Source organism: Tinamus guttatus, unplaced genomic scaffold (assembly GCF_059628265.1).
Source record: "Tinamus guttatus ecotype Peru unplaced genomic scaffold, ASM5962826v1 Tinamus_guttatus_pri_ptg000150l, whole genome shotgun sequence".
Lineage (NCBI taxonomy): Eukaryota > Metazoa > Chordata > Aves > Tinamiformes > Tinamidae > Tinamus > Tinamus guttatus.
In genome coordinates, this window is record NW_028288684.1 from 12,878,099 (window position 1) to 12,905,922 (window position 27,824).

The window sequence follows — 27,824 nt, forward strand, 5'->3', positions numbered from 1 at the left end:
TGCAGGGGGGTTGGACTAGATGACCTCTAGAGGTTTCTTCCAACCTTAAATATTCTATGATTCTATGATTCTAAGTTATGGTTAAGATAATAAAATGGATGAAGAATATTCTAGACGTTTTTGTACTAAACATTTAATTCTGGGCAAATTAATCGGTTTGCAACAGCTTTTATGGTTTCTTGCCAATCTTAAAATCAGTGAAGTTACCCTGTATGTTGGACAAATTTTTCAGTATATTCATAAAGCAATATTCTTAATTTAGATGAAACATGTATGTCTAGCAGGAAGTTTGACAAGATCCAGCATTGAAAATTGTAATACATGAAATGAAAAGCTACATTTACTACATTTATATGCCTTCAGTCTTGTAGAGAGGTGGGGTTCTAGGCTCTACTCCCGGTTTTGTATTATACCAATATTATTTATTTGACCGTGTGTCGACATGATCTTATGAAGTTTGTCGTATTCTAGCCCAGGTTTGCATAGGAGGTTCTGTTGCAAATCTACATTTGTGCAATGTGCACAAACTGTGCAATGTGTTTTTATCATTCTTGGCAAGCCATAAAAACAGGGCATTGTATATTATGTGTGTTTAATTGCTTACAGAATTAATCTTTGACTCTAATCACTGGAAAATACTTACAGCCCTGAAACAAACAATCCCGATGATTGTTTTAAGATTTCCAAGTCTAAATTTAGGGAGAGATGTAGGCTTTTTTTGATCAATAATGTGTAATGCAGCCAAACATAGAAACAGAATTTAAAGAAGCTGTTAGGTCATTTAGTTCATTTTTCTCCAATTACAGGAATTTTCTGTATTTTAATATAATGTTTGTTCATCTAGCATCATTTTTAAATAGAACAAGTATAGGAACATATCTCCTGGGAGATTAAACCATAGACTAATAAATCACTGTCAAAGGCTGCTTTTTCTTTGGTAGTTAGTCTTAATTTTCCCTTTTTTAATGCCGTTCCATTGCATGCAATGATATTTCTTCCTAATTTATGATAAGGAAATCTGGTTTTTGTTGTTGTTGTTGTTGTTGTGAGTGTTTATCTCCTGCAGATATTTGTAGAGTGCTTCCACACTTCTTTGTTTATTGCTTAGTCAAGCAATAATGTCCATATTTAGCTTTTAATCACTGCAAAAAAGTCAGGCTATCTAATTCCCACACAGTTTTTGATATTCTTTACAAAACGTTCACATGGTTTTCAAGCTTTCTACAATATCTTTATAGTATTGAAGGGAAGTAAATCCAGTAACTCAAGTGTCACTGGGACTGTGTGGATGGATAATTTTCTGCTTGTTCATAGCATACAGACTGTAGACCTGGGCAGGTCTATACAAAAGCAGCAAGTGTGTTGGCTGTAGCACAATAAATTTGTCTTTTATTTGGTTTCCTGTGTCAGCTCAGTGCTTTTAGGTTTCAAAGATTCCTAGGTTGTTCCTTCTATTCAACATGTACATTTAGAACGTATTAGGTTGCATTTTTTCCAGTGCACGTTATTGGAGTCTGATAGTATTTGTGATGATTGCATGTCATCAGTGAAGACAACATGAGGCCTGCTCTGATGCCTTCTCACAGCCTTGAGTTTTCCCATTTTGGAGGAGCACCACTGTCCTGGATAACATGCCACAGGATTAACTTGCAAGAGGAGCTGTAGAAGTGCCCTGTGTTGTTAGTGTTGGCCACCTGAATTCTCTACTGGCATGTGGACTGTGGTGCCAAACTGAAATTGCTAAAGAAAGGAGTTTCTCTGCCACATTGCTTCATTTGGATGCTTTCTCTTACTGTGCTTGCCAGACTTACCTGAGATTCCCTCTAGCTTAAGAAATATTATGAATACATGATGGAAAACAGCATTGCAAAGCAAGAGGGTGAAATATCAAAGCTCAGTTCTGGATCATGCTGAGCCACAGAATTTCTCCTTCCTCCTCAGCTAGTCTGATGGGTGGAAAGAGCCCTGTGCCCTTTGTCCTCCCTCTCCCAGCCCTCAGGCTGCATCAGAACTGGGACTCGCAGGATGCCTGTCCTTCCTTTTAACAATTTTTATCCTTAATCTGAGTCACTGCTGTTCCAGGCTTATATAATCACAGAAGGTCCTTCCTCAGTCCTGGAGAAGCCTGTACCCTTGCAAGCCTGTTCTATTCTTTACTAAGTAATTTGCCTCTGACTTAAATGACCTTCATGCTCTACGCCATATTTTCAAATACAGTGACAGTGCTACATAAATCTGGTTTGTGTTTTCTATGCATAATTCTTTCTTAAATTTACAGCTTCTTTTTTGCTTTGAGCACATACATGTTATCATAATAATAATCATTACAGACAACAGATATATTATGGAATGTTTCTCTTTTCCCCTTACACAAGCATATTCACAGTCATCTTCTGTTAGTAGCAAGGCTCCTGCCACTTTAGACTTGATTGGATAAATCTTATTAAAAAAAAAGATGGCTACATGATACTGTTCTTATATAAAAGCCTCTGCCTGATGATGAGCTCTCTTCTACTGCATCTCCTCAAAACCCTACCTCAAACCCGGTGCCTTATTTTTTATCAGAGTTTTTTGCCTACAATCCCCTATTTTTGAACCCACATATTCTCTCTCAGCTGAACTGATTTTGAACATAAGCTTTATATATGACATGCCAAAAAACAGATCTGTTACATTTCCCATCTTCTGTAATACCCCGAAAAATAAGTCCTGTTTTTTTGATGGTCTGTTTGGTGCTCAGTTAGTGCTTGCTTAGAGGTGCTCTGGTCTTGTAACCACCGGGACCAGAATTTACAACTGCAGGACTGGAATCTAAAAATATTTTTGCATTTTGTTGTCAGCTCATTTTCAGTAGAACCAAATGCCTTTTTTTTCATCTTTAAAAATAAGATTATTTCATTTTCATAATTTTTGTTTGGGGAAATATTTGGAATGGGCACATTGACCTTTCATAGCAGGCAAAACTTATTTTTCAGTCCTTGTGCTCTTAAACTGCAGGTGCCTTTTAAAGTAATGCTTCTTATCTTGTTTACTACCAAAATGCTTATTTTGACCAATATTGGTGTTCTAATGTATTTCTCAGATTATATATGCTAAAAAAAAATGTTTCTGCAGTGGGAATTTCTCTAAAGCTGAGAGTCTTGATTGCCTGTTCTTGATTCCGGGGACTTTTGAACCCCACTGAAATAAATTTAGTCATAAAATGACTAAATACCAAAGCACAGGAATGCAGTTGTTTGCACTGTTAGGTTTTTAGCACATCTCCACCTTGATTTTGACTGGTAAGGCTGACCACATGCCTAGGGCTGTTTCCAGTAGGCAGTTTTTTGGGACCACACTGTTTTGCAGGATGCCAGTTATGTCCTAGGTGAAGTATGCCGTGTCTGATTAATCATTTTATTTACTAATACAGATATAGCCCAAAAGTTCTTGCACAGAGAAAACTCAGGTGTTTTGATTGCTTCATATGCATTGTGTTACATGCTGGAAAACACTACGGATGTAAGCATGCTGCTGTAAACTTTACTATCTCTAGCAGTAAACAGAACTTGTAGCTGTGTAAGTATTGGTCCCTACACCACACAGAAAGCAATTGCTGTTTTAAAAATGAGGTAAAATTTTTGCACTTGAATGGAAATGAGCCATCTAAATTCAGGTGCCCTCCAAGTTTTTGGTGTAATATGTGGCCATATTAGTTCAGAGCCTCCTGTCCTCTAGATATGCATGATGAAAACAAGGCCCTCTGTGCTCATGAGTAGCAGTCAGAGAGCCTGGATATATCAACCGTGTTCTCCTTCAGGCCTTGCATCCCTTTTCTGCATTCTCATGAGTTTATGTAGAAAAGTTGGAATTATTAAGATTTGATGGAAGAAAAATAATAATAATTTTTAAAAAAGCAGTTGGGACGTATAATTGAAGAGCGCAGAAAATAGGGCACTGCTCCTTTTATATGCAACTTATTTATTTTAAAGTAAACACTTTCCCAGTGCAGCAACTTTCTGGTCCATTTTCCAGGTGCATTAAGAAATACATTAAAAGCAAGAAAGTTCTTGTACTGCTAGCACCTGAAATCTGGCAGAGATACTGGTTTTCTGATGCTGCAGTGCCTTTGTAAGAGCATTTGCCCTCCAACAGAGATGGACTGGGGGCCAGGAAGGCTGTGTTAAAATCAGCAGGAAAACAACAACAGACTGTCATTTTAATGAAAAAAAAATATCTATTTTTCAGAAAAGGCTGAGTTTTTGAACCACAGAGCAAAGTGTTTCTCCCTGAGGGTGCAAGAGCACTTTTCACATGTTTTCTTTCCATAAGTATGTATTGCTGACAGACATGGAAGGTACCTGTGAGACAGCCAAGCCTGCCCAGACTAGTGTATCAAGGATGTTGCAGCATGAGTTTCGTGCTCTCTTGGCATCTAAATAAACAGGACATAAGGCTCCCTCTTGCAATTTCGTTGATACTGGTATCACAGCTAGATAGATTAAAACTAACTAGATGTGCCTGTTGTCTGGGGCTACCTGTCTTTGGTTTCCAGCTAAGACTCTTCTATGCACGACCACCTTCTAGAGCCATGAGAACCAGGTAAAGACCCTCAGATGTTCCCTCACCACTGAGGACATATCCCCCATTTCTGCTTGCCTCCCCTGGCAGTACTGTGAGGTGTCAAGATGTGGGATGGTGCCTTATTCCTCTTGTAACCTCCTCCTGTTGCCCCAGGGTGATGTCCTTGGGTATGCAGGCCAGTGCCCAGTGTGCCATGCCACTGCATCACATTGTGGATTACCTTCATGTTTTTCCGCTTTTCTTAGTCCAGGCTCTTGGCCTTCTGCAGTTGTGTGTGCCATCAAATGCACTGTCTGGTTGTGATTCTCTTTTTCTCCATTTACCTTCTTCTAAATTAAGACTTATTTTTCTTTCCTGCCCCTGCTTCTGACCTCTGATAGTCCTAGCATATTTCTTTCTATAAAATAGCATTTACAGCTTCTAATTTATGTATTTTTTCCAGCTTTACCTCCTCTGACATTTTTCAGGTCATAAGTATAAATCTGAAATAAATAGTTCCTCTTGATTTTCATCCCTTAGGCTATCGTAATTCTGTAGGTATCCTCAGTCTATTCAGTTATGCTTGTATTTAAATAAAATGTATCATGCATTAATTCTGATCCAGTCCCTGAGATCAGGATTGCATTTCAGTGTTTAGAAGGATTTCCCAGACTGGCTTTTGCTAAGTTGATGCAATAGTTGTTAAGGTGGTTTAGATAGATTGTCCACAGAAAGGTGGCAAAGGTAAAAGGCTTTCTCTTTATTTAGTCTTCATTCCTAATGTCGTCTATAACTGATGGTTGTAAGAACAGCACATAAAAGAAATTACAAGTATGACGGTTTCTAAGGTAATTATGTTTAGCTCAAACAGTAAGGGCATTTTGTGGGAACAGCACTGATGCTGTCAGTTCAGTGTGAATAGTTTTCCTTACTCAACTGTTAGACCAAGCTCAAGTTAAAAGAAATTCCAAATAAGTAATCTTTGCTGCTTGCAGCTTTTGATCCCATCAGAAAATTAAAAAAGCTAGTAGTGATGTGTGTATTTCGGAGATTATATATTCTTGTTATTTTTTATGATTAGCATCTTAGAAAGTTTATGTAGCAGCCTTTTTTAGTTGTCCTTAAAAAGTCGGTGCCTCCCAGTCAAAGCAGGAGGGTGAACAAATTGTTTTGCTTTGCATTATCTGTGAAACAGGACACATGCTCAGTGCATGTTCAGTGAGAGCAGAATTAAACGGCATCCTCTGGGAGGGAGCTGAAAAACAAATGGAACCTTCACAAGAAATCAATAGGTTGGGATTGCTGCTAGAACAGCTAATGTCCCTTACCAGTACCTTTTGATATTGTGTCCTTGGCTTTAGAATTAAATTTGTCTAGCTTCCATTAGAGTGTTTTGCTCTTATTATTCCTCCTCATTTTTCCCAAATCTCATCTGAAAATTTGAATGTGCATATCAGAGCACTTAGCATATCATTGTAACAGAACCACAGAAAACTTGGAATATTATAATAAATTAGACTGTATTTGTAAATGAGTATTTTTCCCTGACTATAGAATGTGTTTACATGTATAAACAAAGGTAGAAATACAAGCAGTAGGAAGATAGAAAATAAAAAGCTGTCTCCTAAGAGCTTTCCTTCCATTAATATTTTTCCTTCTAGCCCTCAGATCCAGTGCACACATCCCTTTTAGAATGAGTCATGTCAGCAAGGAGGACCCAAAATAACCAGCTGTCACTGCCTTCTGTTATTTCTGAAGGACTTCTTTTGCCCACCTGGACGCTGCAGGGCAAGTGAAGTGTCAGCCTTTTTCAATTTTGCCCAGGGCAGATTTTCCTGTTGCCAGGGCCGCTGCTTCCAGAACCCTGTCAGCTGGCCTGACAGAAGTTCACCAAAATCCTCCCAAGAGCATTGAATTCCAAACTGAGGATGAGTTTCAGGCTCCGAGGTCACTGAATTTGAGCAAGAATCGCCAAATCACGAGTCAGTGCAGGAAGTCGAGGGGTTGCCAGCAAGCAGCTCCAGTGGGGCAGAGCTGGGGTCCTGACCATCGCCCTGAGGCGGCCAAGGAGGCGGGTCACCTCAGCGCCTCCAGTGCTGCTGGGAGGTGGGCCTGCAGGCCCTAGGCCCTAGCTGGAAAGGGTCACCTCAGCAAGGGTCTCTTTGGCAGCAATAGTAATAATACAAAGGGAGCAGTGAGCAGCCACAGTCTTAGCTTAATGTTCCTCAGTTTCATCGCTTAAGTGAGCTAAGGTGAACCGGGGCTCCTGTGGAAATACCTAATGAACTAGCTGTCTAAAACACAGATGCTTATATGGTACTTGTCATGAGAGAAGGTCTGGTAGATAGAAGCAGGAAATTGAAAGGTACTGGAAAATATTTTAAAAATCACATTGGTATTTCAAAGCAGTGTTCATGCCAGCTTGCAGTGATAGTCTGAAAGGAAAATGCTGTATAGCAAATCTAACTGGACTTAGAGGAGCATCTGCAGCACCACACAGGGCACGGTTACTTATCCTGAAGGAGACGGCAGTTTGTAACAAACCTACAGGGCACTCGAAGGAGAGCCAGCCTGCTGTAACGAGAGGGAGCATCAGACCAGAGATCAGTCGCCAATGGGAGCTCCTCAAGGGTCAGTCTCACAGCTCGTTTTATTTCCAGTTTTTGTAGAAACCGACACCTATAACAAAACCTGCTAGAGTAGCTTTTTAATGAATTCTGCAGTGCACACAAAGCTGAAGTGCATCGCCCATGAATGGGACAGTCAAAATATCACAGAAGAACTGCATGACCTTGAAAGCTAGAGAATTGAGTTGGAATTAAATGCAATAGCCTGAAGAAATGGATCACTGACCTGGAGCTTAGTAACAAAACATTTTTTGTGAAGTTAATCTCACCAGTCAGTAAAGAGGGGAGAAGAAAACTCCCAAGTATGTTAGAAATTATCAATAGTTATATCTTTTTAGATATCTTTTTAGGAATGCTCTCAAGTTTTGGTCCCCATAATACAGTGCAACTGCATCTTTCTCGGACTTGGTTCACAGGAACATCGGCAGGATAGTGGGGAAAAGAGTGATTTTTATTGAGTAATATGACAGCTTGGACCGCTTAGTATAATAGAGCACAAATTGAGAGGAGATATAGCATGTCTTCACAGATACTGCCAGAAGCAAGAGTTGGAGAAGAAGAAAGGGACAAAGATAGCACTCGCATAAGTCCAAAAACATAAATTTAGCCTGGAAACAGCCATCCAATTTGACGAATTTTGAAGAGCAAAGAAAACCTAACTAGATTCAAAATGGACAGGGAACTGCTTATGATGTTGGCATTGCCTGAAATAATCAGGGTGCTGGAACGGATGACCTGGAAGATACTTTCAAGCTGTGTCCCCCTGTGTTTAAATTCAGAGCTGATATTTGCCATTCAGGTAAAAATGGCAGAGGGAGGATTACACAGTATTTATAATGAGTGTTATTTGATTTATACTTCATTTATAACTGCTTAACTACAGTACATACCAGAGTAGCTATTAGTAAACAAAATGGCTTGTACATGGAGAGCTAAGAATAGGCCTCCACGATAAACTGATAAACACAAAAAATACAGCTAATGAACACTCTGACAGCGTGCTGGTAAAGCCCTGTGCACTCTTTCATGTGCCTGTGCATTAGGTGGTGAGCACACAGACAGCTTAATGTTAGATGACATCTGATTTTTAAAGGCACAGCTATTGTCTTATTTGGGCAAACATGCTCTGACCTTTTAGAGATATCATTTAAATGTCAGTGCCTTTGTTTCTTTCATAATATTCACCCAATGACAAATACTTCCAAAACTAGGTGAAGAAGGAAGAACAGTATTGACCAAACACAACTGTTCATTATATTTTTTTTTTGTTTCAATTTGACTTTTGATAATAAAATATATCAAATTGCAGTTAACTTGAATTATTATTGGCAGCTTTAAGCTATTTAAATTTTAAGTACTCTGTCTTTCCTTTTCAGCTATGACCAGTAAATATGTCAGAACATATCAAATGTGATTTTACATGTCATTTTGCACTAGTATTAACTTAGTTATAGCTGATAATAAGGTTGCAGCTACTGGTATGTAATTTTAACCAAGCTTCAGAAACTCAATTTATGTCTTTTTCTCCAGAGCAAGAACCATGCTATCACATTTGTGATCAGGCACTTTTTGTTGCTTTCTGACCTTTTGTTACTGACTGCAGAGTAGTGGTGTCTTACATGCCCTGCCTTTATAAGACTATGCTAAAAAGAGAAAGAAACATTCAATATGGTTAAAGCTGGTTAGTTCAACATGGTTCAGTTCTTATCTGTTCAGTTATAGTTGCCATCAGTGGCAAAATATAATCTTACTCCCAGTTTCATTATTATTGCCTTCAGATTATAGCCGCCTGATTTTGGTCAATGCTTTGCATTGCTAGATAAGAGAGCAGGTTAACGTTGGTAATAGCCTCTTCTAGCTAACTGCAGTTTGTTACCTGAAGAGACAAGATTAGGTTATCTATAGCTCTTTTGAAAGATATTGGCCTCCATTTAGTTTTTCATTGAAAAGCATAATTTCCAGATAACAGGTAATCATTGTTGTAGACTTTCCAAATTCACCGTCTTTTATTTTAAAGCCTGATGACCAGAAATGACCATTTTAACACTACCTGTAGACAAGAAAAATGCAACCTCTCAGTACCTAGTCAGTAGCCTGCAGGAAGGCAGGTATATTTCAATGTCCTTATAGTATCTGGTAATAAAAAAAACAGACAAGAAAGTGAAACCTAGCAATGTAATGGATTGAAAGTGTGGTAAGAGAGGTATTTTAGAGGGTACACCTCTATCTTTTTATTTGTCTTTAAGAACATAAATCAGGTTACACGAAAATACTGCATGAGAAATTACAATGAATCAGTAGAAGTGTTCTGCACCTTTTTGAATGGAAAGACTTTCCTTTTACTCTTTTACTTTAGGTCTATTACTTGACCTAATGCTGTTACTGCTATGCAGTGTGTTTTGAGCTTGGGTTTTATGTGCTTAAAAAAATCTATCATTTTCTATATAAGATGTAATATCTGTAAACTCAACTTTCAGAGAAAGTATTGGTACTAAGGCTTGTTACAGGGAAAAAGGAAAGGAAAAATCTCACGCCCAGATTAGAGTAACTTGATATACCAACTACAGTTATAAGTTTATCTGCTTATCAATCTGCCTGTATGCAGAGAGGTGATTTTCCTAGCCTTGCTCTCAATGCAATAGATTCATGTTCATTGTTGTTCAAAAATGCTTGTGAGTTTTATTAATTTAAATGTTAGGATAATCTCATCTCCTTTTCTTCAAGATACAAATTATTGTACAGGTCTTCTGTTGTCCTAGTCTTTAAAACCTATGTTCTAGTGAGAGATGCATTTCTTTTCTGCTCCCATTATAATGTCCTGTGGAGAAGGCAGCTCCTTCAGGAGAGGATGTTATTAAACAGGCAGGCCGTGTCCATCAGCCTAGGGTGCTCTCTGAGCTCTTTCTGATCACAGCTCCTTTGTGAACCTTACCTAATCTTCAAGATGAGAACATCACCTCAGCTTTTATTAGCTATAGTTTATAGTTGTTTTAGCAGATCATTTTTACTTAACCTAATGCTGTTGCCTCTAGGACCCGTGGGTTAGGAGGAGTTCAGAGAAGCATATGCAGTGCGTAGGGCTTTTTTTCACTCATGGTATCTTCCCTGTGGCAATTCCTGTCTATCCCAGGCATTGGACCTGGTACATGTCAAGCACAGAGATGACAAAAAATGGACAAGAATGTGCAAAAAAGCAGGAATCACAGAATTGTTAGAAAGTGTTTCTTGTTCTTAACTTGAGGACCAGGCACTATTTCAGCTTGGCTTAGAGGGATTCGTATACTTTTCTGGATTCATGTTACAGTCGAGTGAGTCATGGGTGTTTTTCTCAACCTGGAGATCCCAGCTTCATCCCTGATGTCTCCCCAACAACTCCAGTACCAGCTGTTCTCCCTGTTCCCATTGACACTGCCAAACCACGTTGTGGCTTAGTTCTGGCAGAGATGGTGTTGCTACAGGTTGTGGAGATGTGGGCTGTAAACCATCTACCTCTTCAGCCAGCTCGATCTCTATTTTTCAAGTTTCATATATCCTTGAGAGCAGAGATTCTGCATTATGATCTCCACTTGTGAAAGCCCTTGGTGAAACAAAGAGTATTCCCCATGACTCCTTCTTGCTTATCTGATGTCATTGGCCAGAGAGAGGAGGTGGGCAAAGTCAGTCCGTGAAGGAAAGAATAGCTTATCTTTGTCTGAAACAGAGCCACCAACAATACATCAATGCCCATACATATTTAACCCGGAGGAATGATTCAGAGTTTGTCTCACTGAGCTGTAATTTTGAAAGTTGAGATATGGACATAGTTTTTTCTCAGTAAAAATAGCAGCTATTGGAAGATGATTGGTAGCCCTGTGACTTTACTTGTATTGTTGCTGCTAAAGCGATACTTTGCTGAAGTCTCAAGTAAGGTATTGTTAGCATGACACTCATACAAAAATAAAAGCACTATTGTCAGAATGATGTAGCCAAATTATTGCCACTCTATTTGTCTAGTCCACAGCTGAAAAGAATGTAAAATGCTTGTGTTTTAACTCAATGTTTTAATGCCATTTTAAGTAATGAAGAAAACAATAGATGTGGTCATGTGCAAGTTTACATAAGCAAGGTAGTATAAAATCACTAGATAATACTGTAGATAATAGATTTGTCCTTCAGTTTCTGTTAGGGACAATGGTGAGAAAGAAGAAGAAGGATTTGAAGGATTTGAAATTATGAGAACCACTTTGATATCATTACCTGAAATAGCTGCGAGCAGAAGCCATAGATAATAATAATCTTCAAACTGTAGAGGTTGAAAGCTCTGAGAAGCCAAGAATGATTGCAGCTGCCTTAAGTGATGGTGGAACAAAGCCATCTAGTCATGAATAGTTTATGCAGATGAAATATAATCACAGAGTCAAAATGTGCAGTCATCAGGTTTGAGATCCAAGAAGCAGGTGGTACACATATCTATCTCAGGGTTTTGGAGTGATTCCCTGGCATCAGGCATCTCGAAGAATCATAGACTATAGAACGAGTTTTGATGTCTACAATTAGATAACACAAGGGGACCGTCACTTCAAATACAGAATTATTCCTGTCTGCAGTCTTCTCCAGACATTCAATGAGGTAGATTGTCTCTGTTTTAAAATAATGCTTTAGAACTCAATGCCATTTTTTTTTTCTGGAAGTGCTAAATGGGAGTTAATGAAAGAAAATTATTTACAAGTTTTGTGACTGGGAACTGTTTCCAGCTCATCCATGAGCATTTTAAATCCATTTGTACGTGCTTTAAAGTGTGGCTTATGTAGAATTGGGCAAAGAAATTTACAGAGAATGGGGCCACAGTAGGCAGCTGATAACATTTTGTGTCTTTATTCTTAGAAGAAAATGATCATTCTAATAACAGTTTAATAGCTGTTCAGTTTTGTTCTCAGTTAGTGACACTGTAGTTTGATGGGCTAACTTCAGCTTACCACAAGTACTAAAGAAATCAGTAAAGCTTTAATATCTCAAGTTTGAAGAAAAGTAGCATTTTAAGGAAGAAGAAATAGAAATAAGATTGAGTAAACAATCTTGTGACTTTTAGGAGATTTATATAGTTATCTATAGGAAATTAAGAATTTGCAGTAACCATTTAAATGAAGTTTAAATTTGAAACCAGCTGTTTGTTCTTGACTATTTGTTGATAGACTAGCAGATTATGCAATCAGTTTTATCATTTGCATTAGTAAGAAGTGTTTGAAGATGTGCTTATACATACAATCCAACACAGTACCGACTCCAAAAAGCATCAGATAAGCAGCTAACCTTCCATTTTTCCTTTTAGATCGACAGCTTAAAAAATCACACCAGATACTTACTCAGCGTAAAATGATGAGCCCAGGCATGAAGCCCCATCTTTAAATATTTTAATTATGAAATTTGGTGATAAGAAATGAAAATCTTGATATGTTGTTTCTCCCATCCAGCTTTTTGACCTGCCTGCTCATGTTGATCATTCTGTAATGCTGCCTTTTTGTTCGTTTGTTTTTATTTTTTGTAGTTTAATTGTTCCAGTTGGAAATCAGCAAAACTGGAAAAAAAAAAAAAACAACCCTTTCATTTATTATTTAAATAATGATTGCTCACTACTTAAAGGGAAGTATCCTTTGATTCAGCTGACCAACTGTCAATATTTACAATTTCAATGTCTGTATATAAGCTTGTCACTCCAGGCTGCCTTTATAACCAGTGAAAAGGAAAAATGCATTTTTTGGGTGCAATTCACCAAAATTAGGCCTCTAAACTGCTTAAATAAATTCACCTCTAAATATACTGGTTTCAGTTAACTGTAAATGGAAACTAGACTGACTAGATTAGATGTCTTTTTTGTAAATATCTAAAAGTAGATGAGATGAATCCTATCCCATTATTTAAAGAACATCATCATCTGGGCACGGGAGGTGATCCTACCTCTCTACTCAGCGCTGCTGAGGCCACATCTGGAGTGCTGTGCCCAGTGCTGGGATCCCCAGCATGAGAAAGACATAGATTTACTGGTGTAAGTCCAGTGAAGAGCCACAAAGTGATTAAAGGACGAAAGCAACTCCCATTTGAGGAAAGGCTGAGAGAGATGAGGAAGTTCAGCCTGGAGAAGAGAAGGCTTTTGTGGGAGACCTTACAATTATACATAAATATCTGATGGAATGGTGTAAAGAGTATGGGGACAGATGCTCCTTAGTGGTGCTTGGTGACAGAATGAGAAGCAGTGGGCACAAACTGAAGCACAAGAGATTTCGTTTGACCATAAGAGAACATTTTTTCAGGGTAAGTGTTCAACACTAAAACGGGCTGCCTAAAGAAGTGGTGTCCATCCTTGGAGCTACTCACAGCCCAAGTGGACATGGTCCTGAGAAACATGCTGTAGGTGCCATGCTTGAAATGGTTGTTGGACCAGATGATTTCCATGGTCCCCTGCAACCCCAGCTGTTCTGTGATTCTATGAAATTAGTGATAAATGCTGGGTGTGAGTGCATGTGATTCTCAGACACCTAACACAAATGTATTGTTGCTGTCTTGGCGCAAAGGAGATGGCACCATCCAGTACTCTGCACAGATGAGCGAGTTCAATACGGCACAAACACTATAAACAGCACAGTCATGGTAGAACTACATTTCAAATGGATTAGATTAGCCTCTTTCTCACTGTGGCTAAGTAGTCCTGGGCTATCAGTATGCCTACATTGTGTCTAGAGTGAGCCAACTTGGTAACTTCACAGTTGTTGTAGACATACAGAGGTGGTGTTTAATTCTGGTGTCAGAAGATAAATGTAATGTTATGCAAAGTACTGTACAGCTAATTAAAAATACTAGTAACACCATCCTTGCCCCAACAAGCCTGCAACGACCTAGTTTATAAAGAGTGAAAAGGGAGGAAAATAAAGACTAACATTATTCTATGAAAAGAATAAATAATGGCACATGGCAAGGGCTGCTTTTATGGAAGAAGTTTATAAAAAAGTGAAATATGTAGAATCGTAGACATTTTTTTAGGTTCTGTATTTAATTTAGGACATTACCTTAATGGTGGTTTTTCCTGTGTTTTTTTTTTTTTTTTCTCTTAGGATGATTTCCAGCATGCAGCCTCAGAAACCAACTGGGAGTCAGTCACAAGCTCTGTCTCAGTAAGTAGTTTCTTACTATTTTGTCCATAAATGAGTTGATGACATGGCTTCAGTTCACTGTAAAGGAACCTGCACAGAGGAATGATGTATTCAACGTGTATTCAGGCAGAGGATAAAATAAGGAGTATTTATCAACTCATGCTAGGCTTGGACACTAGTTTTTAAAAGACAAAAGACTTAGGATATGCCAGCAGCTGTTGTAACTGTATGAGATAGCTATCTCATACAGTTATCACACCATTGGGAAACATTTTTTACTTTCAAACTCATCCTGACAAGAAGAAAACAAAAGATAGGAACTCCTTAAGATTTTAAGTTATGAAATGTTTTGACCTAAATGGAGGAGTATAGCAAACTGGTAGGAGAATGGATATACCTTTTCATTGCCAGTATTGGTTTTGTTTGTTTGCTTTTAGTGTTTGCTATGAAATACTACATTTTAAATCTCTATATTAAGCAATGAAATGTGAGGGAATAAAAAAAAGAAAAAAAAAGAAAAAGGAAGCTAGTATGTAATCCTTTCTCTAGATTACATTTGTTCTGTCACTGACCAAAAATCTGTCCTTCACTACATCTCTCAAGGAAAGTTAAATTCTAGGTCCACATTGTGGAGAATGGCAATGCAGCATCAGGCTTAATAATAATAGCTGGTTATTATTAATAATAATAATGTGCAGGGTATTGGCTGGTCAGCACGATGCTTACAGCTGATTGCTTCTCTTACGTAGAGGAAGGATAAATGCTCAAAGCACCCTTGGCAAGTGAGACTGATGCTTCAGACATTCATTGAAGATGATTTAGTGAGGGCGTCTTTGTTACAGAAGTTGCCAGTGGAGTAGCAGTAAATAAAATATGGGTAAATTCTTCTGAATGGTGCTCCTGGCCAAGCAGTGAGTAAAGAGAAAATTCTGGATTGCTGAAATCAGGAGAGGTTAAGCCAGCCTTACCTTGACTTTGCAGCTGACACTTGCTCTTCATGATACAATTTGCTGACAGCCTTGAATTAACTGAGCTGAAAGTTCTGAGTAGTAATGTTGGAAGGACCAAGATCCACTTGATGTGCCAAGCAAGAGATACTAAGAGACTATTTTGCTGAAAGACATAAATGCATTTTTCATCCTAAAGTGTCTTAGCAAAGTGATTGTTTTTTGTTTTTTTTTATATGATAGAATATTTTGTTTAAAAACATGGTATGATGATGTTTTAAAGTGTAAAGTGAAGGCTCCCTCATCAGGTAGCTATGAAAATTAGATCAATAAGTGTAAAATGCCATATTTAATTATCCCTAACATCATAAGGAACCCAGTACAACAAACAATAATCCACATTCTTTTAATATTGAAGGAAAAAAATGATTTATCTTTTATATCTAGTAATTTTCTGAGAAGTTGCTCGTATGTTAGAAGTTCAGTATCAGTATTACAAGTAGAAAGCTGATGCTGAAGGTCACACAGAAGTCTACAGCTAAATCAGAACCCCATTTTCTTTGCTTTTTACACACCATTCTCATTCTAATAAAGAAAACCTTCCTTCCAGCCAGTATTCATTGCAGCCACGGATTAAGTATCACTAGCCTTTTTTTTTTTATCTTTAAGGAAAATACAGTAGAGAGGTTGAGTTATGTCTCCAAAGCCACCAAGGGAGAAAAATCTGAAAACATCTATATTCTTCCAGAAGAAAAAGTTTGGGGATTTGGTTCTCCATGGTAGAAAGAATAAACTTGGACTTGTCAATTACTGCCAAACTGGCATATTTTTCTGCTGATACCATGTTAGCATGACAGTTCTAAGTTTTATCCCTCCAACCTGCAGGCAACCCAAAGACTTATTTTAGGATCTGAATACATTACAATTCAGAAAGAAAATTTGAGGGCAAGCAAATAGATTCTTGCTTGCTTGGAGTCATATCACAGAACTATATTTCTTGTTTTTCTTCAGAAGTCTAATAACAATACTTGTGTCCTTAATCCAGCATGACAAACACAAAGAAAAGTTAACAAAATTCCCTCCCTATTAGGTCAGTTTGCGTTATTTGCAGGGTAATGTGATGGTGAAACTAAGATACACACTGAAGTGCCTATCAGCTGAACAATACAGAAAGAAAGATAGGATCAGCCAGAATATCTTAACAGAATAGGGGCTGACAAGAAAAGAAAAATACCACTGTGACCCATGAAATTAAAAATATGTTCCATGCTTTTAAGAAACCTAGAAGTACATCCTATGGAAAATATTTGCTAGTCACTGTTTCTTGCATTTTACTATTCCTCCTGCCATTTCTTTGGATGCAATCACAGAAGCCAGATTACAGCTAGCACAAGCTCTTCTAAACCCAGCATTTTGTTCTTGGCAGGACAAAAGAGAAGCAGTTGGGTTGGCAGCTTTGAAGCTACTTTTGGGGCTGTCACATGATGTGGCTGCCAAAAGGTTATCTGAGTTGTTGTAATAATTCCTCTTGACTTGGCTGTCACTGAGAAGAAAGTTAAGCTTTCTTCTGTGTGTGAACTAGGCTGCAAAAATCTCTTGAGTAGGAGCTTTAATATGAAAAGAAAGTGGGGAATCCCTGCTGCTTATATTAGTTTGACATGCCCTGCAAATTCACAGGGTGACCTGCAGCTCTGTAATGAAATGCACAGTTGAACACTTTGAAAAAGTCTTTGAGGTCATCTAAGTCACACGAGTACAGCCTTGCTGGCTAGCACCCCCCTCCTTCTCGTGCCAAAAACATGGGCTTTATGTACATCTCTGAGGAGAGGGTTGCGTACAAGTTGTGAGGCAGTCTCTGTACAACAGTATGCTCATGCAACCTTGAATTTTCTCCCTAGCACTGTGTTACCTGAGTAGACCATTTTTAATGATGTTTTGTCAGCATCCTTGCATCGTCTCCCTCACTTGCTCCCTTTTAGAAGGGTTTCAGGTAGTGACGGTTTCCTTTTGGGCTGTAATCACAGACAGGTCATTAACTTCACCGAGCTTTTTTAAATAAACAAGTAGCTTGTGGATGTGTTTTTCTTGTGTAACACCAAGGACTGTGTTGGAAAATACTGTGTGGCCATTGATCACAACACCGGTGCTCCAGCAGCCCTGTTTTAGCTAGCAACACCGCTTTCACTTTACTGATGCGAGCTTTTCATCCCATGGGGCTCCCATCTTTATTCCAAGTCACTTAGCAGAAACTGTGTTGTATGCCTTCCCTTTTAGGGGCTCATGAATTTTGAGAGTGTTTTATTTAGCACTGCATTGTAGAAGCCCTAGGGTCACAAATGGTCCTCTGAAATTTCTTGGCCTGCTGGTGGTAAGGAAAGAAGTGCAGTTATGCTTTCTTGACCACACTAATGTTTTAGTTTCTTGTCTTTCATGTGTTTAATAATTCAGATAGTCCGTACTTTTAGCAAACATATGCAGTAAAATGCCAACAGTTGCAAATTCTGTGATATGTCTATGATAAGTTTTGTTTTAAAAGACATATATACTGCAAAACTGTTTTTATATCTACGGAAGGACACAATCCCAAAAGCAAGTGAGTAACTTTACTCAGGTGAGCAGTCTTTCCACTACTGCTCAGCTGAGTAAGAGGTTAATCACAAAGATTAATATTTTAATATGTGTACTTTCTTGTGAGATCATGCAAAAAATATTTCATTGAGAGATGAATTTTAAGTGGCATATTTCTGCTACATGACTTTAGTATTTTTGAGCCTGGTTTTCAGGAGAAATGGGACTCTTTCATTTTCTGGTTCCCACTTCAGCAATGTTTTAAAGTGTAAACGTAAAAAAAAAATCAAAACTTTTGTGCTATGTTATGTTTCTTATTGGAACATATTATATTATATTATGTTATATTGCTATGTATTATATATTGCTATGTTATATTGCTATATATGCTGTTTCTTATTTCTTCTGGGCAAGCTCCAGAAGTGTGGGATAGATGAGTGGATAGTGAAGTGGATGAGGAACTGGCTGGATGGCAGAGCTCAGAGGGTGGTGACCAGCAGTGCCAAGTCTAGTTGGAGGCCTGTAGCTAGCGGGGTCCCCCAGGGGTCAGTCCTTGGTCCAGTCCTGTTCAATTTATTCATCAATGACCTGGATGAAGGCACAGAGTGCTCCCTCAGCAAGTTTGCTGATGATACCAAACTGGGAGGAGTAGCCGATACCCCAGAGGGCTGCACTGCCATCCAGAGGGACCTGGACAGACTGGACAACTGGGCGGTGAAAAACCTCATGCAATTCAACAAGGCCAAGTGCAAGGTCCTGCACCTGGGGAGGAATAACCCCAGACACCAGTACAGGCTGGGGACTGACCTTCTGGAGAGCAGCTCTGCAGAGAGGGACCTGGGTGTCATGGTGGATGACAAGTTGACCATGAGGCAGCAGTGTGCCCTCATGACCAAGAAGGCCAATGAGATCCTGGGGTGCATTAAGAAGAGCATCTCCAGCAGGTCGAGGGAGGTGATCCTGCCCCTCTACTCAGCCCTGCTGAGGCCACATCTGGAGTATTGTGTCCAGTTCTGGGCTCCACAGTACAAGAGGGATGTGGAGCTGCTGGAGAGAGTCCAGCGCAGGGCTACAAGGATGATCAGGAGCCTGGAACATCTGCCCTATGAGGAGAGGCTGAGGGAGCTGGGCCTGTTCAGCCTGGAGAAGAGAAGGCTGAGAGGGGATCTAATCAGTGTCTATAAGTACCTCAAGGGAGGCAGTGAGGAGGATGGTGCTGGCCTCTTTTCAGTGGTGGCCACCGACAGAACTAGAGGTAATGGCCACAAACTGAAACAGTTCTACAGGAACTTCAGGAAAAATTTCTTAAGAGTGAGGGTGACAGAGCCCTGGAACAGGCTGCCCAGAGAGGTTGTGGAGTCTCCTTCTCTGGAGATCTTCCAAACCCGCCTGGATGCCACCCTGTGCCACGTGCTCTAGGTGACCCTCCGTGTGCAGGGGGGTTGGACTAGATGACCTCTAGAGGTCTCTTCCAACCTTAAGCATTCTATGATTCTATGATTCTATGATTCTATGACAAATCAGGTATTCTGATTCTGATTCTTTAGAAAGTAATAGAACTGCATTAAATATATTTCATGTGCATATTTTACCTAGATACTAGAGGTTTTTTTCACTTGGACAAGGAAAAATGTGATATTCAGGTGCTGAATATATGTAATTTTAAATAAGGATTATGAAAATAAATGTTTAAAGTTCACACTAATAAAAATTAAACCAATGCCCTATTTTATTTAAGCTTAGTTGTGTCACAAATTCAGTGGCAATCGAATATGCTCAGACAGTGATGCCTGGCCTTTCCTGTTTGTAAATAATATTCCTCTTGGTATTATGATATTATTGAGAGGATAATGCTATTTTGGTAATTATAGTTTTAACTGTCAGATTGGTGAGGTCCAAATATCACATTTTTTCTCATTTACTTTAGTAACTTTTATTTTTATTAAATAGATGGCGGGATTTGCATTCATTAGTATTTCATAGCAGTTTTAATTCTTAGTACCAAACAGCCATATTTTCAAGTCCTTAACCAAGCTAAATCTGTAGCCCAGTTGACCACATAGAGAGATTAAGGCTATTGGGATTGTTCCCTTTGTCTTTCCCTGCTGTGGTTCCTGATCTCCCTGTTTGGGATTTACCAGCTACAGCTGGAGGCCCAGTGAAGGTCCCATCCCGCATAAGACACCTCCATTCTGTGGTAATGACTATCACAGCAGTTTCAAAGATATTTCCATTATGTCTTTAGATGTGTGCAAACAGACCTCCCTTTTGAAGGGTTGGTGTACACATTGACATTTCCGGCGGAAGACAAGAGTAGAACTTTCGAGCTTTGCATTTTTGCAATCTTATCAGATGCTTTTTGATGCTACTTCCAGCAGTAGTAATCCTGCCACTGCCTGCACCCTCTTCTGGGATTTGCTTGGGAGTTACCTTAGTGTCTCTCTGCCTTGCAAAATATAGCATGGGCATCCTACAGACTAGCCCAGCTAAGGACTTCAAAAAATGGCACCAGAGCAACTGTTTCTGTCAGCAATGAGACAAGTTTCACAGTAACTTTTGTCAATTGTTTTGAGCAGTGCTGTAATTTATTCCAAGTACACTGAGATGTATGTCACTCTTAGGGGGTCTCCTATCCCTCTCCATCAGTGACCGACCCTACTCTCACGGCGGAAGCTCTGGATCAGACCATTGCAGCATTCGACACAGTGGAGGATCTACTCAAACACTTTAACCCAGACTCCTGGCAAGAAGATCTCGAAAATTTATACACAGACAGTGGCCACCATTACCGAGGCAGGAGCTACCATGACAGGAAGTCCAAAGGTAGGAAAACCCAGAGTGCACATAGCTGGGCTAAAGCCAGAATATTTTTATGCCTCACAGAAATATGCGTTGGTCAAGTATCATATTCTGGTGCCCTCGTTCTTTTTGGAAACATAAGGCACACTACCACCTGTTACAAACAGGAATAAGACATTTAATCCTTAATCATTTTCTGAGTAGGATCTTGTTTGGGAAGGCAGGCTGAAAACTGCCCATCATTATGATAAATGCACAAATAAAATCATAGGCCCCTGTGTAAAGGACAGATGGTTCTCAGCTTCACTCTCTTAAACATTGTTTTGTGTGTAAGGCATGGGGCTCCTAATTACCTGCACTATCATCCTCCTTTAAATACCCTGCTTTGGGATTGTTCTCAGCTGAGTGGGAAATAATCGCTTTTATCACGTTGTGCTTAGGGAAGCATCTGCTGCAGACACCTGTATGTGCAGCTGTTTTTTTTTTTTTAAGGATGCAAACATCTCACTGTTTTTCATTATGTTGGCAGGAAGCATTATTATCTTTGTGTGTAGTTGAACAAAGCACACGTTTCTGGGTTATGTTTCTTATTTCCTTCCATTCAAATCATTCACCAAATGGTAAAGCAAAGATATGTTAAGCTAGTAGTAAAAACCCATAAAGATAAAGAAACACTATTTAGAAGAGACGGTCTTGCTCTGTACTAACCCCACTGGAGGGGCTGATGAAATTGTTTTTAGTGTGCAAATACAGATCTAGGAGGCCTCTTAGGATTTTTCCAGATGACGGTTTCGACGGGTTTCACTGAAGATCAATAGTGAAAGGTTTCATTTAAATTGAATTCTCTTTTTAATATATCTTCCAAGATACACATTTGTATACATTCTACTGAATAATTTTAAATATAATAGAGTCCAATCACAGTTTTGATTCTGTGAGTTCTTCGATGTATTTGCTTCCCAAATCCTATCCTGCTACACATGTGCTAAGCAAGGAAAGAGGATTTCAATGTCTTGTTTACAACTTAATTTGTGAGTCCTCAATGTACTTTGATCTGATAAAGGGCATATATGTTGCATTTATATTAGGACAAATACAGTTATAAGAATGTTCCCAAGCCCTGAAATCCAATCATCATATTGCTAAATTGTCAGCCTGATCTCAGCTTGCTTTGGACCAGGTCAAGGATCATTCTCCCAGATCATTTCTGAGCATGAATCAGGAGGCAGCAAAGACCAGCTGTCATTTGCAGTAAGAAGCCTGAATGGGCCCATCCAGTTTGGGAGGACAAGAGAGGGTATTCATAAAGATGTGGCTTGTAGACCTTAGTAGAGGAGACTGATCTCAGGCACTCACAATGTATTGACACATGCAAAACCAGCTTGGCTTACATTTTTCAAAATAGGTTAATTGTCTCCATTTTGGGGCTCAGCACTTGAAAAGAATCTGTATGAAGGTCTGAGGAATATCTAAAATATGTCTAAATATCTAAAATATCAGACCTCTTCACTATGCTCCATTTTGACATGTCAAAAATTTAGGCAACCACCACAGTCAGTGTCTTGTGAAGTTGCCCTTAAGGTCTTCCACAGAGATTGCATCACTTCCAAGATCAGTTTGATCTCATTTAGGGTTTGTGAAAAAAAATCAGCTGTATGTCTTTTATTCCCGGATGGGTTGGTCTGGGATGGTTGTGTATAAAAAAAGTCATAAAGAGGTTGTTTTGATTTTAATAGAAGCTGATGAGAAATCTGGATCCTACTCCAGTTCTACTCTCCGGATTCTGTTTGATTATCAGATCCTACTTAGCCTTGTGCAAAACCACACACGTACAGACACACATATATATACACATATGTAAAAAGCACACATATAAAACAACATTTGCTTTTTTGTCCATACTGATCATATAGGCTGCAGAAATCAGTCATCTGACCTTTTTATCAGTTTTCAAAAAATTCAGATGCATAGAGTTTTCCACATTTACTATAAATGTAATTTATCTTCTTGCCTAACCAAATGCTATAAAAACATAAAAAAGTTTTCCAGTTTATAATTTTAACACTTATGATTTGTTTTATCAGCAGTTTTGTTTTGGCTACAAGAGTAAGGAGAAACAGTCTTGCAACCATTTTGCTTCCTTTTGTCTTCAATCTACAGGCCACAAATGCTGACTGTTGCCAACCTTCTGGACAAAAGTACCTCTCCAAAATCAAATCTTTAAGGAATTCTCTTTTTTTTTTTTTGTCATAAAATTTAGACAATATTATAGGCTTGCTTGTGGATGATGTCAGGAGTAGGCAATGGCTTTAACAAGTCCTTTCATTAGAAGTGCTCTTTGACTCTTAAGCGTAGACACCCTGAATCTCTGAGGAATGTTTATAGGCACTGAAATAACCTTGCAGAAAAGAAAGCAATAGATTATATCATCAATTATTTCAGATATCTCTATCTGTTTCTGCTTCCAGTTTGAGTTTATTCTTTATCCTTAGAATAGCCCTGAGGCAGATTAGAACAATTTGATGTAATCTCTGCCTATCTTTCTCAGCATTTTCAGACTGTGTCATATAAATGATATAAATGAATCACTAATGATTTCACTTCTATCCAACTCCCTGCCCATACCAAATGATCCCAGAAAATTAAGTTTAAGAGTTAGTGTTGCTAAATATCAAATCTGATAACAGGACACATGCTAAATGGAATTTAAATTGTATTTTTTTTTCTTCTGCAAGGATGGAGACTCCAAAACTAGGCAGCTTTTTCCAAAATCGAACTACCCTTACAGTAAAAAAGTCTTTTCTCACATTTAAAAGGAATAAGAATAGAGACTCCACAACATCTCTAGGCAGTCTGTTCCAGAGTTCAAACAGGCTCATATTAAAAAATGTTTTTTTCTTACGTTCAGATGGTATCTTCTGTGGTTCAATTTGTGTCCATTGCTTCTTGTCCTTTCAGAGAAAACTCTGGTTCCATCTTTATTCACTCCCGTCAGCTATTTATACATTGATAAGATCCCCTTGGTTCCGTTCTGCAAAAAAACTTGAAGACTGTGTTGATTAAATCTTTATATATGATAATTTCACTCTATCTACAAAATTTGTTCTCTCATTTTTACTGCATTGATGCAACTCTATTGAGTTAAATGCATTTCTTCCTGCATACACAACTGAAGTGAGAAATTGCTGCCAGGTGTGTTTGATGTTTGAAATTTAATTGTGCATATGCACACTGTGGTTTGCCATTAAATACTTCAGTATGTTAACTGTAAGTTAACTATATAGTCTATGAAACCCAGACTGGAAGAAGACTGAAAAGAAAGGGTATGATATAATTTCAAAATGCTTAAATGAGAAATCTATATATAAAATATGGTTTATTCCTTACACATGAAACTAGGAAAAGTAGGTGTTTCAAAAACATTTGCAACGTACTTAAAAAGTTTAGCTAGCCATTGATGCATTTTAGAAGATCTCAGAGAATGAATATTTGCCTTAAGCTCATATAGACTATTAGGAAAAATCAGGTAATGTGAAATAAAGTTCTTTAAAATAATTCTTTTGCACTGATGTTGTAGCTGACCTCATAATAACTTAGCTATTATAAATGTAAAGTTCCTCTAAAGGAATATAAGAGCCTATTGGGTTATTTAAAACTGTTTTAGCAAGTACATAAGTAGACTGAAAAAGAAAAGAGCCATTCTTTGCAGTTATCTTGGACTTCTAGACAAATAGCTCTTTATTTTTATGGATAGTCATAATAAATGTTTATAAGTGCCTGAAGGAAAGCTGTTCATCATGCTTTTTTGAAAGCATCAGTGTACCTGTTTGACAATATTAGAACTTCTTTGACATATAGAGAAGCTGTAAAAAGTTTCAACTATCAGTCACACATCATTTAACTTTTCCCATGTCCTTGTTAGTGTGTATCTATTATTTTTCACTCCCAATTTTTACATGCCCTCAAAAAAGTCTACAGAACTTAAAAAAAAAACAAAACAAAACCCTCTTTTTTTGAAGCGGCCTATGTACAAAGATCTAGGAAGAGGGAAAGGAGGAAGAAAAAGAAAGAAGCTCATTGTTTCCCATTTTATAGGTAGATCCAAAGGTCTAAAGAAAGAGATCATCTTTAAAAAGAAATGCTTTTTCCTAAGGAAATGGGAAACTTTTTCCCTAGGAAATGGGAACACACATAGATACACTCTGGTAATGAACAAGATTACACGAGACTTCTGTGCCTTCATTTTTTTGTCTCTTAGCTCATTTTCTTTTTGAGAAACAGTTTGCAAGAAACTTTGGCTATCAGAAGAAATTAATCAGGTGGAACATTCTTGCAATAGCATCTGTCTGCAAGGACAGCTTTACAAGTTAAATAAACAAACATTTGCTGGCATAGCCAGCAAACTGTTCTTTAAAAGGGGAATACTGAGATGGGAGGCAAGCACAGACACCACAAGTCTTTGTGGAATGTTTCTAACTGCTATTGCCAAATAGGTTCCCAAAATCATGCAAGTTTTGCCATGCTATTAACAATAGCTTTTCATTATCACTACTTACTAAGATTTAGCAAAAAGTTAAACAAAATTTGAACTCAAGAATGCCATTTCTTGGGGGATTGCAAACAGGGGCCGATAAATTACGGCAGACATCCATGTACTCTTACTTGACAGGTTCTGGGATGAGCGCCAGCAAATTTCACTGTACAACACAAGGCACCACAAGGAATTCAGGCACCACAAATGCAGAATACCCTGTCATTCATGGCAAATATGGATATCATGAGTAGAAGGAATGCCTTCTCAAATAACTGCTAATACAATGTCCACTCTTAAAAACCACTATACTTCTTCCTCCCATTTTAAGTTGGCAACCAAGTTCCCTGTTGCATGCATATTGCATGCATTCATTTCACAGTCTAATTCAGATCTACCTGACACTCTTTCAGCACTGTGACAAATGAGATTTTTCCTGCTGCTTTTATATGATGTTATTGTCAGTCACTAAGAACATGCTCTACTGCAGTGAACGCTTTTCTTATTAAGTCATTTACTTAAAAGCTAGTGAAACGTTCTGTTGCTATTTATCACTTGAATAAGTTGTTTCAATTCCATTGAATTCAGTGAAACTATGTCTACATATGACACTGATGGGTTGGCCTATGTTTGCTCTTTGACCCATGGCACAGCTCATAGCTGGTTTGTAAATCTGTAATAGGCGCCCTATATTGCGGACCTTGTTTCATACAAACTGTTCTAATCCCACTGAAATTATGATCTCTCATTCTTCTAAGATAATAGTTGCAGTATTGAGGAGGTTTATCTTGGCATTGTGATTCAAAAGTAAATCCAAATCGCAGCATCTTTTCCCCAGCTCCCCCTAGAAGAAGAGTTGGATATTTCTCAATTTTTCAGGTAAATTTAACAAAGTGCTTATTATAACATCATTAGGCATGTGCAAGAAAACACTGATTGCTATTAGCCATATGTCTTGAAGACTTAAAGCCACAGGGTTTCATCAACACTCACTGTGGAGAATAATAATTTCAGCAGTATCAGTGCATTTAGGTGATTTAAGCAGTGGAAGATGTGATTGGTTATTGTGCATATGGGACTGAATCTTCCAACTCAGGTTCATTCACCCTATAACTTCAGTCAGCTACAGCACTGAATTTCAATGCTGTGAATTTCTTAAACAGCTTGTGTGGTGTTTCTCCTCTACCTGAGACAGCTCTAACACACACCTTTATGCTAGTGGAGCGTGACTACTTAGAATTGAGGATGAAAATTTTTCATAGGTCTCTGAGAAATTTCAGGCTATATAGGAGGAGCTGAGAGTCAAAATCAAAACAGCAGTGCATTCTTTGTAACAAACTGTAAGCCACAGAGAGCAAAGGAAGAGAATCAAACTAGGATTAACCCTGGATCTCTGCATAAAACACCATATTCAACTGCATTTGCAGTTCCATCACTTCTTTATGCACAAAATTTGAGCCTGCAGTGCAGGCTCCATGTATATGTACATCTCCTTTAAGCTGCCAAAAAGAGCATGAGAGTTAGCAGTTTTAGCAGAAACTGCCCCCAGTGTGTGTGACTTCAGCAGGAGGCCCAAGTAGATATAAATCACGTTGTTGACATCAAGAAAAGGACAGTCAGCGGCTGAGGAGTCTCTACACAATTATACATTCCCTGTACAGTGTGGGTAAGCCCCTTCAATGAGAGTCAGGTATTTTAACAGTCATAGATTCATGGAATACTTTTGGTGACCAGGGTATTCTGTGCATCATCTCATCTAAACCGCTGCTCAGTGTAGGGATGACATCAAAGTTAGATCAGGTTGCTTAGGGCCTTCTCTAGTTAGGCTAGGCTCCTGGTGGACTGAGAACTGGCTGGATGGCAGAGCTCTGAGGGTTGTGATAAATGGGGCTGAGTCTGGTTGGAGGCCTGCGGCCAGTGGTGTCCCACTAGGGTCAGTACTGGGCCCGGTGCTCTTCAACAATCAGTGGCTTGGACGAGGGCACAGAGTGCACCCTGAACAAGTTTGCAGGTGACTGACACTCCCGAGGGCTGTGCTGCCATTCTGAGGGACCTAGACAGGTTGGAGAGCTGGGCAGAGAGGAACATCATAAGGTTCAACAAGGACAAGTGCAGAGTCCTGCACCTGGGGAGGAATAACCCCAGGCACTAGGACAAATTAGGGGTTGACCTACTGGAAAGCAGCTCCGTGGAGAGTCCTGGTTGACAACAAGTTAACCATGAGCCAGCAATGTACCCTCGTGGCCAAGAAGGCCAATGGGATCCTGGCTGCATCAGGAGGAGCGTTGCCAGGAGGTCGAGGGAGGGAATCCTTCCCGCCTCTGCTCAGCTCTGGTGAGGCCGCACCTGGAGTATTGGGTGCAGTTCTGGGCTCCCCAGTATTAGAAGAACATTACGCTTCTAGAGAGAGTCCAGTGTAGAGCAACAAAGATGATTAAAGGTCTGGAGCATCTATTGTATGAGGAAAAACTAAGCGAGCTGGGCCTGTTTAGTCTAGAGAAGAGAAGATTGAGAGGAGATCTGATTAACATGTTCAAGTACCTGAGGGGAGAGTGTAGGGAGGATGGGGCCAAGCTCTTCTCGGTAGTGGCCAGTGACAGGACAAGGGGTAATGGGTACAAGTTGAAACACAGGAAGTTCCATCTCCATGTGAGGAAGAACTTTCCTGTGAGGGTGACAGAGCCTT

The 27,824-nt window shown here is 39.0% G+C and overlaps 1 protein-coding gene across 3 annotated transcripts in view; it reads left to right on the forward strand.

Annotated features, from left to right (window-relative positions):
- Positions 1-27,824, forward strand: part of PDGFD (platelet derived growth factor D) — a 139,736-nt gene that overhangs the window by 93,610 nt on the left and 18,302 nt on the right. For 2 of the 3 annotated variants that reach the window (XM_088522350.1, XM_088522351.1), the window contains exons 4-5: positions 14,255-14,314; positions 20,430-20,631. In XM_088522350.1, the coding sequence (XP_088378476.1) occupies positions 14,255-14,314; positions 20,430-20,631 (262 nt within the window). The remainder of the gene's footprint in view (positions 1-14,254; positions 14,315-20,429; positions 20,632-27,824) is intronic. The other variant, XM_088522352.1, reaches the window with a different exon arrangement.